This window comes from Daphnia carinata, chromosome 3 (genome assembly GCF_022539665.2).
Source record: "Daphnia carinata strain CSIRO-1 chromosome 3, CSIRO_AGI_Dcar_HiC_V3, whole genome shotgun sequence".
NCBI classification, from domain to species: domain Eukaryota; kingdom Metazoa; phylum Arthropoda; class Branchiopoda; order Diplostraca; family Daphniidae; genus Daphnia; species Daphnia carinata.
Window position 1 is genome coordinate 1940400 of NC_081333.1, and position 10473 is coordinate 1950872.

General features: G+C 38.2%; 4 protein-coding genes across 4 annotated transcripts in view; 2 read left to right on the forward strand and 2 right to left on the reverse strand.

The window, feature by feature from the left end:
• LOC130693704 (neprilysin-4-like) overlaps positions 1 to 10473 on the reverse strand; it is a 47593-nt gene that overhangs the window by 10885 nt on the left and 26235 nt on the right. The window lies entirely within an intron of this gene.
• Positions 268 to 2036, forward strand: LOC130693724 (26S proteasome regulatory subunit 10B). The gene is made up of 8 exons (XM_057516916.1): positions 268 to 429; positions 500 to 579; positions 652 to 691; positions 788 to 988; positions 1047 to 1231; positions 1287 to 1410; positions 1465 to 1565; positions 1620 to 2036. The coding sequence occupies exons 1-8, from the start codon at positions 345 to 347 to the stop codon at positions 1971 to 1973; spliced, it is 1170 nt and encodes a 389-aa protein (XP_057372899.1). The 5' UTR covers positions 268 to 344; the 3' UTR covers positions 1974 to 2036.
• LOC130693740 (26S proteasome non-ATPase regulatory subunit 8-like) lies at positions 2025 to 3282 on the reverse strand. Its single transcript, XM_057516935.2, has 6 exons — positions 3084 to 3282; positions 2952 to 3024; positions 2792 to 2894; positions 2542 to 2734; positions 2297 to 2482; positions 2025 to 2234 (listed from the first exon to the last, which is right to left on the reverse strand). Exons 1-6 carry the CDS (start codon positions 3189 to 3191, stop codon positions 2100 to 2102), a joined length of 798 nt encoding a protein of 265 aa, XP_057372918.1. The 5' UTR covers positions 3192 to 3282; the 3' UTR covers positions 2025 to 2099.
• LOC130693705 (DNA replication licensing factor mcm5-like) lies at positions 3564 to 6957 on the forward strand. The gene is given in 14 exon segments (XM_057516893.2): positions 3564 to 3782; positions 3892 to 4018; positions 4082 to 4210; positions 4287 to 4463; positions 4527 to 4763; positions 4825 to 5068; positions 5130 to 5323; positions 5400 to 5540; positions 5602 to 5778; positions 5835 to 5950; positions 6009 to 6137; positions 6322 to 6464; positions 6518 to 6645; positions 6709 to 6957. Coding segments are annotated over 14 exon segments (2199 nt in total). The 5' UTR covers positions 3564 to 3627; the 3' UTR covers positions 6811 to 6957.

The following is a 10473-nucleotide window of genomic DNA, read 5'->3' on the forward strand; positions in this document are numbered from 1 at the left end:
TTGACAACTTGATTCGGGTGAACTTCCATTATCAATTGCTCAGCTTATTAAACTCGAAGCGATAAGGCGCTTGTGCGAATTATTTTAATTTACCCTACACATTTTTATGTTGATTTGTTATTCAATGGATACAAGATTTTGGTTTCGTCATTTAAAAAAATTAATTTCATTAATATAGTTATATTCATAACTAGAACTGTGCAAGAAATTGGAATTTGAAATTCATGATTGCGATTTTGCGACATGCGACTTCCTCGCATCACAATAAAAAAGCATAGAGCAGCCATATCAATTGTGCAGTAGTGTATGCATCAAGTAAAACTTTTCTGCCTGTCACCGTCAACATGGACCCCGTCCGAGAAAAAGCCTTGCAAGATTACCGCAAAAAATTATTAGAACATGCCGAAGTTGAAGGAAGACTTAAAGAGAGTAATATTTTTCATAGTGAATAACTATTTGATTATTTTGTCCTAATTAACTCTCTTTGGGTATTCCATAGTGCGAGAACTTTTGAAGGATCTCACAAAGCAGTATGATAAATCTGAAAATGATTTGAAAGCCCTTCAAAGTGTTGGCCAGGTATAAAAGTATCTCTTTAGATTTTAATGCAAGGGACAATTCAATCTCTGTATTAATCTTGGTTATCATTAGATTGTTGGAGAAGTCCTTAAGCAGCTGACAGAGGAAAAATGTAAGTTTCCCACCGAACTTGTTTTGTTTTTTTATCTTTTAAGATTTTTTTATTTTTTATTTTATGTATAATGCTAATGTTTAATTTTTAATTTAGTTATTGTCAAAGCTACCAATGGCCCCCGCTATGTTGTTGGATGCAGGCGTCAGTTGGATAAGGCTCGCCTAAAATCAGGCACACGTGTTGCCTTAGATATGACCACATTAACCATCATGAGGTATCTTCCCCGAGAAGTTGACCCATTGGTGTACAACATGTCTCATGAAGATCCTGGAGATGTTACTTATTCAGAGATTGGTAATCCTCAATCCTGAAAACAATGAGCTGTAGTTTACCATTCAGTACTATTATAAAGGTGGACTTAGTGAGCAGATTCGTGAATTGAGAGAAGTAATTGAGTTACCACTCTTGAATCCTGAATTATTTCAGCGTGTTGGCATTACCCCACCCAAAGGTTGCTTGTTGTATGGACCACCTGGCACTGGAAAAACTCTCTTGGCAAGAGCTGTTGCCAGCCAATTGGATGCCAACTTTTTGAAAGTATAGAAATTGCTTTGTATACTTTTCCCTCTATACAGATTGTTTCGATTTAAAGGTCGTTTCCAGCGCCATCGTGGACAAATATATCGGTGAGAGTGCTCGCTTGATTCGTGAAATGTTCAACTACGCAAGAGATCACCAACCTTGCATTATCTTCATGGACGAAATCGACGCTATTGGTAGGTTTTTGAAAAATGTCATGATATTTTAATTTAACTACATGTCGTGAACAGGTGGACGCCGTTTCAGTGAGGGCACATCGGCTGACAGAGAAATTCAACGGACACTTATGGAACTCTTAAATCAAATGGACGGATTTGATTCCCTTGGACAGGTTTACCCTCAATCTTTACATGGTGCACAGTCAGTTGACAAAGATTCCGATTAGGTCAAAATGATCATGGCAACGAATCGACCAGATACACTAGATCCAGCTCTGCTTCGTCCAGGTCGTCTTGATCGAAAGATTGAAATTCCTCTTCCCAATGAACAGGCGCGCTTGGAGATTTTGAAAATTCACGCTGGCCCTATCGCAAAACATGGTGATATTGACTATGAAGCAGTTGTAAAACTGTCCGACAGCTTCAATGGAGCTGATTTGCGAAATGTGTGTACCGAGGCTGGCCTCTTTGCGATTCGCGCAGAAAGGGACTATGTTATTGAAGAGGATTTCATGAAGGCTGTTCGTAAGGTGGCAGACAATAAGAAGCTTGAATCGAAACTTGATTACAAGCCTGTTTAAAAACTTTTGTTAAAGTGTCGTGGTATTTGAAACGATAAATAAATCTCAAGATTCGATGAGAAATGCAAATTTTATTTGATGAAATTATTCCAAGTTCATTGGATATTTATTAACGAGAATACGATCTTAAACAATCATTTCTAGTTCACGAGCATACTCTATCGCTTGTTTAGCTAATTCAAGTGCAGTCAAAGAGTCGTCGCATTTTTTCACGTCAATTTGGAAAAGGTAATAGTCTCCAGAATTCAACGACCATTCTCGCTGTAACGGGAGTTTAAGTTAGAGTTAGTTAAATTTTGGATTTTATGAACTATGGTCTATACCTTATTTCCATATTCTTTCATAGAGTTTATGTTGGTAATGCTTAACATTTTTGCTGCTTCACTAAGGTGGATTTTGTCAAATGATTTCTCCATGCACGCTGCTATCTCATCTCGAATAGTGTCAACCAGTATATCGAGAAAGTAATTGAAACTCGGCGCCGGGACTTGATTTTTCGCGTGGAATATCTTTCAACAGAAAAAGGTATTGGATAAGAAGTTATCGGCTTTTTTACGTTAAAAAATACCTTATTGTAGCATCCTTCCATCAAATATTGTTCAAGAGAAACAGGGTAGTGAATAAAAATATTATTTTGAATATCATTAGGTGATAGAAGTTCCAACTCTGTATGGAATTCTGCCACACGGTTTTGGGTAAGAAGCCAAAGTAAATTCAAACCCAAAAGTTCATACTTTAAAGGAGACTCTGGTAGAAAATTGCTAAATTGAAAAGTGAAAATTAAGCAAGGCTTCAATTTCTTTGGGAAAAAATTTTACCTGAAATCCAAATAGTATGATTTCAATTGTGCCACATATCTCTCAAATGCTGGAATATCTTTAGCAGAAATGCTGAAAAGGGCTCCTTTTTCCAAGACATTACCTAAAGAAATTGCTTTTAATATAAAGAATCTTTGTCCATCAATTCAGATATACGTACGACCAAGCAAAAGATCATCTTTCACAAGAGGAGCACCCACCGAAGGTAAATATGCGATTTGCGTGAGGCCGATCTATGTAAAACATGTATGAAAACAAGCAATTCTGAGTTGAAGTCAAAAGGTCGAGGTACCTTTAGTTTTTCAAGAATTTCAGAACATTTCTTCACGTCTGAAAATCCCTTTTCGTATTCACTTGAAAGTTGCACATATAAGCTGTTCAATTCATTTCGGTGAGCCATGGTGTCTTGTACTATTTTCTTAGTGCTGGTGCTGCTGATGGCCAACTGATTTGACGTGACTCTCAAAAATTCAGCGGGTTGTCGTCTGCAACTGGCATCATACGTTAACACACACACACACACAAATTAAAAGCAACACCGCAGTTGTCATAAAAAACGAATAATCTATCTTAATCATTCGAATGAAAATTTATATACAAATTAGAATAATGTACGCCTTTCTACGGAAAACACAGTAGGGAAAGAAAATGCTTTACCTAATTTGTACTACCAATGTTTAAAAATAAATTGCATTATTAAATATTGTGGCAACACGGCCCAAAAATTATTATTTGGCGCTAAAGAAACAAAGTAATTGTAGTTGGTCTGCTTCAGTTGTAGAAGACGTGCGAACTTGAAAGTAGTGTGGAATAATCGGTATTTAATTTTGCAAAAAATGGAAGGTTTCGACGACCCAGGAATATACTATTCTGACAACTTTGGTTCTGAAGAACGGGCCAATGAAACAAGTGTAAATAATCAAGCTATAAAAAAGAAATATAAAGATTTCATTCGTCAATTTCACGAAGGAAACTTCAATTACAAATACAGGTATTTTGAGCAATATTTTTATATTTTATATTATTTTATATTTTATATTTTATATATTATATTATTTATTTTATATTAGATTTCTTTAACTCCATTATTTTTTTGTCAGAGATGCCCTTAAACAGCAATATAATCTTGGCCAGTATTTTTTGGAAGTTTCGGTGGAGGATATCTCGAGCTTCGATGAAATGCTGGCTCACAAACTACAGAAGCAACCCTCTGACTATTTACCATTGGTAACTATAAACAGCATTTATGTTAAAAAGTGTATTTCCTATATTGTTATTTGTGGCAACTAGTTGGAGGAGGCTGCCAAAGAAGTAGCAGATGAGATAACAGCACCAAGACCTGAAGGTGAAACTGTAGTACAAGATATACAGGTTCTGCTGAAGTCTGATGCCAATCCCATATCTGTTCGGGATTTAAAGGTGGGTAATCAAGAAATTTTATGCAGTACTTAACAAAATCTATTGTGAATTTGTTTTTTTTTTTTTGTAATTTTAGTCAGATTTAGTGTCACAGTTGGTCAAAATTCCTGGAATCATTGTGGCTGCAACTGGCATTAAGGCTAAAGCAACAAAGATCTCGATCCAGTGCCGATCTTGTCGCAATGTAGTCCCCAACTTGACCATCAAACCTGGTTTGGATGGCTACATTCTTCCGCGCAAGTGTGCATCGTAAGTAAAAATTTAAGGAATGCCATCGCGTATGCTCAATAACTCGAATGTGAGTTTTATAGTGAAGTTTCAGGGAGGAGCCAAATGTCTATTGGATCCTTACTTTATTATGCCAGACAAGTGTGAATGTGTAGATTTCCAAACATTGAAATTGCAAGAGTTGCCGGACGCTGTACCTCAAGGTGAAATGCCCCGACACTTGCAACTCTTCTGCGACCGATACCTTTGCGAGAAGGTGGTACCAGGAAACAGATTAACGATTTTGGGTATCTACGCTATCAAAAAAGCCGGCAAAAGTACCAAGGTTTGACAATATCCTTAATTTTAAAATTCGCGTCTAATGTTATTAAGGCTCAATAATCTAGACTTCGGCCAGAGAGAAAATTGCTGTAGGTGTCCGCAGTGGTTATCTGCGCGTTGTTGGTATTCAAGTCGATAATATGGGAGCTGGCCGGAGCAGTTCGGTCCCTCTAACATCAGATGATGAAGAACTCTTTCGCCGTCTTGCTGCCTCGTCCAATATCTACGAACGTATCGCGAAAAGTATCGCACCCAGCATTTTCGGGTTCGAAGATATTAAAAAAGCCACTGCTTGCCTACTATTTGGAGGTGAAATTGAATTTTTCAAAGCGTTATTCAGTTTACCTAAGGTTCAAATGAATTTTAACAGGTTCACGCAAGCGTATGCCTGATGGTCTAACTCGGCGTGGTGATATTAACGTTTTGCTTCTCGGAGACCCTGGTACTGCCAAATCGCAGTTACTGAAATTCGTCGAGAAAGTTGCCCCAGTAGCTGTATATACATCCGGCAAAGGTTCTTCAGCTGCCGGTCTCACTGCTTCTGTCATTCGCGATCCTACAACTGTAAAAAATAAAATAAGAGAATTTATCTCCACGGCTTGCCAGAGCTTGAAACTAATTTTTTTTTTTTTTTTCGTAGCGCAATTTCGTCATGGAAGGAGGCGCTATGGTACTTGCCGATGGCGGAGTGGTGTGCATTGACGAGTTTGACAAAATGCGTGAAGACGATCGAGTGGCCATTCACGAAGCCATGGAACAGCAGACTATTTCGATTGCCAAAGTAATGCGCACGTTGAGAGAAAATGAAGCTCCTGTGTTACACATAACCATAATTTTTATAGGCTGGTATTACGACTACCCTGAATTCACGCTGCGCCGTGTTTGCCGCAGCCAACTCGGTTTTCGGTCGATGGGACGATAGCAAGGGCGAGGAGAACATCGATTTTATGCCAACCATTCTGTCGCGTTTCGATACCATCTTCATCGTAAAAGATGAGCACAACGAGCGTCGTGATATGGTTAGTATGATTTCACAACGTATTGATTACTGATATGCTAATAATTGTTTCAATAGACTTTAGCTAAGCATGTGATGGGAATCCACATGAATGCTATTCAAACTGGTGAACAGTCACACGAAGGAGAGCTGAGTCTCGCTTTGCTTAAAAAATACATCGCGTTCTGCCGCAGGTACGTATCAAACACATGATTTTCCGTTTACGAATCAGCATTTTACTTGTTTTTTTAGTCGTTGCGGACCTCGATTGTCGGAAGCTGCTGCAGAAAAGCTGAAGAACCGCTACGTTCTTATGCGTAGCGGTGTTCGCGAACACGAAATGGATTCCGAAAAACGTTTGAACATTCCCATCACTGTTAGGTAAATTCGTAAATATTTGAACAAGACGTAATATCTTTCGACGAAAACAAATGATGATTCCTATCAGCTTAAGGCGCTATCTGATTCCTGAAGCATAACAGGGGCCAACTGATGAAAAATGAAATTTTTTTTTATTTGTCGATGTGTAGTGCAGTCTTTATCATGTGGCTTTCGTCTATTTTAGGCAACTGGAGGCTGTAATTCGTTTATCTGAATCCTTGGCAAAAATGCAACTCCAACCGTTTGCCACTGAAACGCACGTCGATGAAGCGTTGCGGCTTTTCCAGGTGTCCACGTTGGACGCCGCTATGTCCGGAAGTTTAGCTGGTTAGTCTGCATGAGTCCAAACATTAAGAACTCAAATCACAGTTTAGTTTTAGGCGCGGAAGGATTTACCTCAGAGGAAGATCAGGAGGTAATTTCCCGTATTGAAAAACAATTGAAGCGCCGCTTTGCGATCGGTTCACAAGTTTCGGAAAACAGCATCGTTCAAGATTTTACTCGCCAGGTAACTTAAAAAAAAAAAACATTTAAGAAAACTATATTTGATTAACTTTGCGTTGTTTACTAGAAATATCCGGAAAGAGCTATTTTCAAGGTGATCCATTGCATGATTCGTCGCGGGGAGTTGCAACATCGCATGCAGCGGAAAATGTTGTATCGCATTAAATAAAATCTTCAAATGTTCGAACTACGCAACATTTTAAAACGCCACTGTAAAAATCCTGCGCTGTCTGCATGATCAGGTATATTCGCATCCTTCATCTTCAGTTTAATACATCTTACGTATCTCAATAAAATCATTGGAAAAAAATAAGAATGCTTCGTTCAATATCATTTCGACTAAAAAGAATATCACCCTGACGAATACAATTTTTTTTCAGAATTTCATGATAAGTGTTCCTTTGTTTTGAAACGAAATATTTGACTTTATGGCGAAAAAATCAAACTAATGGCGAAGTGATAGGAAATCTAGTCAGACTAACAGTTGTTTTTTTTAAATCCCTGTCAATGAGTGATTTTTCCCGTTATGGGCTCTAGTAAAGACGTTTGAAAGATCTTAGGTAGAATACTCATTACCAATAGCAGATACTTATATATTGTCATACATTTTAATCTTTACTGCATGTAAGTCATTCCTGAAACCATACTGAACTTCTAAGAAGCTCCAAAATATGGGAATCCGTTTTACCCAAAAAAAAAAAAAAATTTCGGCCTTTTTTTCTTTTTTACAGCTATGGCCATCTATCGGCCAGATTCCTACTTAATTTTCTAAATACAACTTTACGAATTCTAGCCATATAAATATATAATTTTTTTAATTAATAACTTTATTTCATTAAAATATAACTATACAATAATTATTTTGTTATATTCTACTTACTTAACTTCATTATTATTACTATTAACTATTAACTTTCCATTTTGTGCTGCAGCAATTATAATGAATGTAATTCTAATAGCAATGAGAATAATTGCTTGTTTTAGGTATAAATAATATGTTTGAGTAATATAAAGTCATTATTGGTTGTTGCGATGTGAAAATAATACACAATAACGTCTTTATATTACTCAAACATATAAATTTTCTTAAGTTAAATTTTCATTTGGATAAGTAATCTAAATGTTTAAAAACATTTAGTTTGTGGCGGATAATATTTCTCGTAATGACTTTTGCGTCCACAAGAGGCGCCTTAAACCGTGGCTCATCGGACAGTTTTTTTTTCAGGCATATTTTTAGATTGGCTTAACGCGTGTAGTCTGCTGTCTACCTTTACTCGCTAGATAGACCGTCCTCGCTAAATTTTACTTCTTGACCTCTCTATATAATCTTATTTGTTTCATTCTGTTCTACATTTTTTCTGTCCAGGGTCACAAGGTAAGTGTTTTCTTGTATTCCTAGTGTGATTACTTTAAACTATGGTTTTGTTTAACAGTGTGAAAGACATTTTGCCAGAGTGTCCACAAGCTGGTGGGGGCGGCGTTAGTGGTCCGTTGACGTCACAAAGTAAGATGAAAATATCGAAACATATGTTCGAACTTAACTTCTTGGTGCTTTTTATAGTATGGGGAAGGGGGACATTTCTCGAAGGATTGTCCACAAGAGGGTCGCGGCGCTGGTGGAAGTCGTACCTGCTATGAGATAAACAAAAAACAAAAAAAACATCATTTTTAGTGCTCATTTTTAACAAAGAAGAGGGCAATATAGCAAGGGATTTTCCTCAAGGAGGAAGCATTGGTGGCAGCAACTGTTATGATGTAAACATCAATTATATCTTCACAAAACTATTTTATGTTCCAGTGTTCATTGTTTTACTCCTAGTGTAATGAAGCTGACCACACCTCGAAAGGCTGCCCGAATCTCTTCAGTGAATTGATGGAAGATGGAAAGCCACATGAGCAATACATTCCAGAAGCTGTGACATGTGATGAAAAGGAACTGTTTAAGGGCATTGTCTATGTGGGAACGCTTTAACAATTTTGATAAAGTCGTCCTCCATGTAAGCCATTTCTCGAAACTGTATTTAAAAAAAAATATCTATTGTGTTTGCTTTAGGCTACAGGAAAAGATGTACTTCAATACATAACATCATTCGAAGAAGCCAGCCTGCATCAACTACTACTTCAAAACATTAAGAATTCTGGCTACATAAAACCAACACCTGTTCAGAAAGCTTCAGTTGTAGTTATTCTTGCCAAAAGAGGTTTAATTGCTTGTGCGGTCACGGGCTCCGGAAAACGGTAATCCAACTAATTAACGCTGTGTAATTTTGAAACCTTAATGCCCTCGTACTGACTTGATTCGAATGGGTCGGTATGAACTGGGTAAGTTGAAGTAAAAGTAATTTTGAGTGGGCACGCCGGTGGTTGCGACTACTAAAAAGTCCAATTGCATCTAAGATACTCAACAAACCCTTCGTGATATTCGTTGATTAAGTCATCTAAAATTTTACATTTTTTCATGCAGGCGGCGTACTTGGTACCGGTTATGAACATATTGTTAGAACAAGGTGTGGTTGGTGCGTCTCATGCCATGGTTCAAAAGCCAGAAGTTGTAATTGTCGCACCCACTCGTGAATTGGCCATTCAAATTCACCGCGAGGCGTGTAAATTCTCCTACAGTTCGGTTTTAAAGTCTGTGAATATATATGGGGGAACTCTCACGAGCCATCAGCGGTCAAATCTTCAAGCTGGGTGCAATATTTTTGTCGCGACCGCGGGGCGATTCAATGATTTTCTCGACCGTGAAGTATTTGACTTCTCGGGAGTCAGGTTTTAAATTTTGGACGAAGCTGATCGAATGCTTGATATGGGTTTCGGTCCCAATGTTGAAAAAATTGTCAATCATCCAACGATGCATCCGAAAGTATGTCCTCGATGGCTTTTGAGTATGAGATTTGATTGATGTAATAGTATTTGTTTCTCTGTAGGGAATCCGTCGTGTTTGTATGTTTTCGGCTACATTCCCAGATGAAGTGCAAGAGCTGGCTGCGACGTACATGGAAGACTACATATTCGTCACAACAGGCACCAATCCGGGTGTTGAACAGCTGTTTTTTCAGTGCTCGAAAAGAGATAAGAGAGCTAAGCTGATCGAAGTTTTACAAGATCTCGGTGGTGCCAAGACTATCCATTTTGTCAACAGCAAAAAGACCGCGGATTTCGTCGCTGCATTCTGGTGCGAATAACAACTTACAAGTAAGAATCAAAACTGTTGGAATTGGGCAAAGTGTCTTAACTTTAAATGTCTAGTCTACCAGCATGAGCGTGAGCGTAAACGAAAATCGTAAATGTCTCTTCTGAAGCTTCAGTGGAAACAGTGGAACCTAGCGCCGCGCGTGGCCAGCTTACGGTAGGAAAGGAAAAAAAGAAATGACTGAGGCTAGATTCGAACTCGGGTCTCCAGCTTATATATAGCTTGTTCTCTGCAATAAATAAAATCAAACATTCTTTATTTGCAGCTACTTACACTCTTTGCCACCACCACTCATGCTCAACCTTCAACAACTAACACGCCTATTATGGGTGTTAGATACAAGGAACAACAAAAACTTACGGGTAGCGAATTGGGTCACATATCCCGATGATAAGCTGCCTGCATCCACGAGCCGTCTTTCAGGCCGTGGGGAGGCTAACGAACAGCCTACGTTCAACGATCACCTCTTCTTTACCTTTCAGCTTGTGGTTCGATCTTCAAGGTAGTGAACAGTACTACAGATCGATTTTTAGCCTGGCAAGGCTATTTTTGCCATTTTTAGCCTGGCAAGGCTTTTTTTGGTGTGCCATTTAGCCCCTTTATAGTAGGCATGGCTCTTCTTTTCTCTCTTCTTTTTTT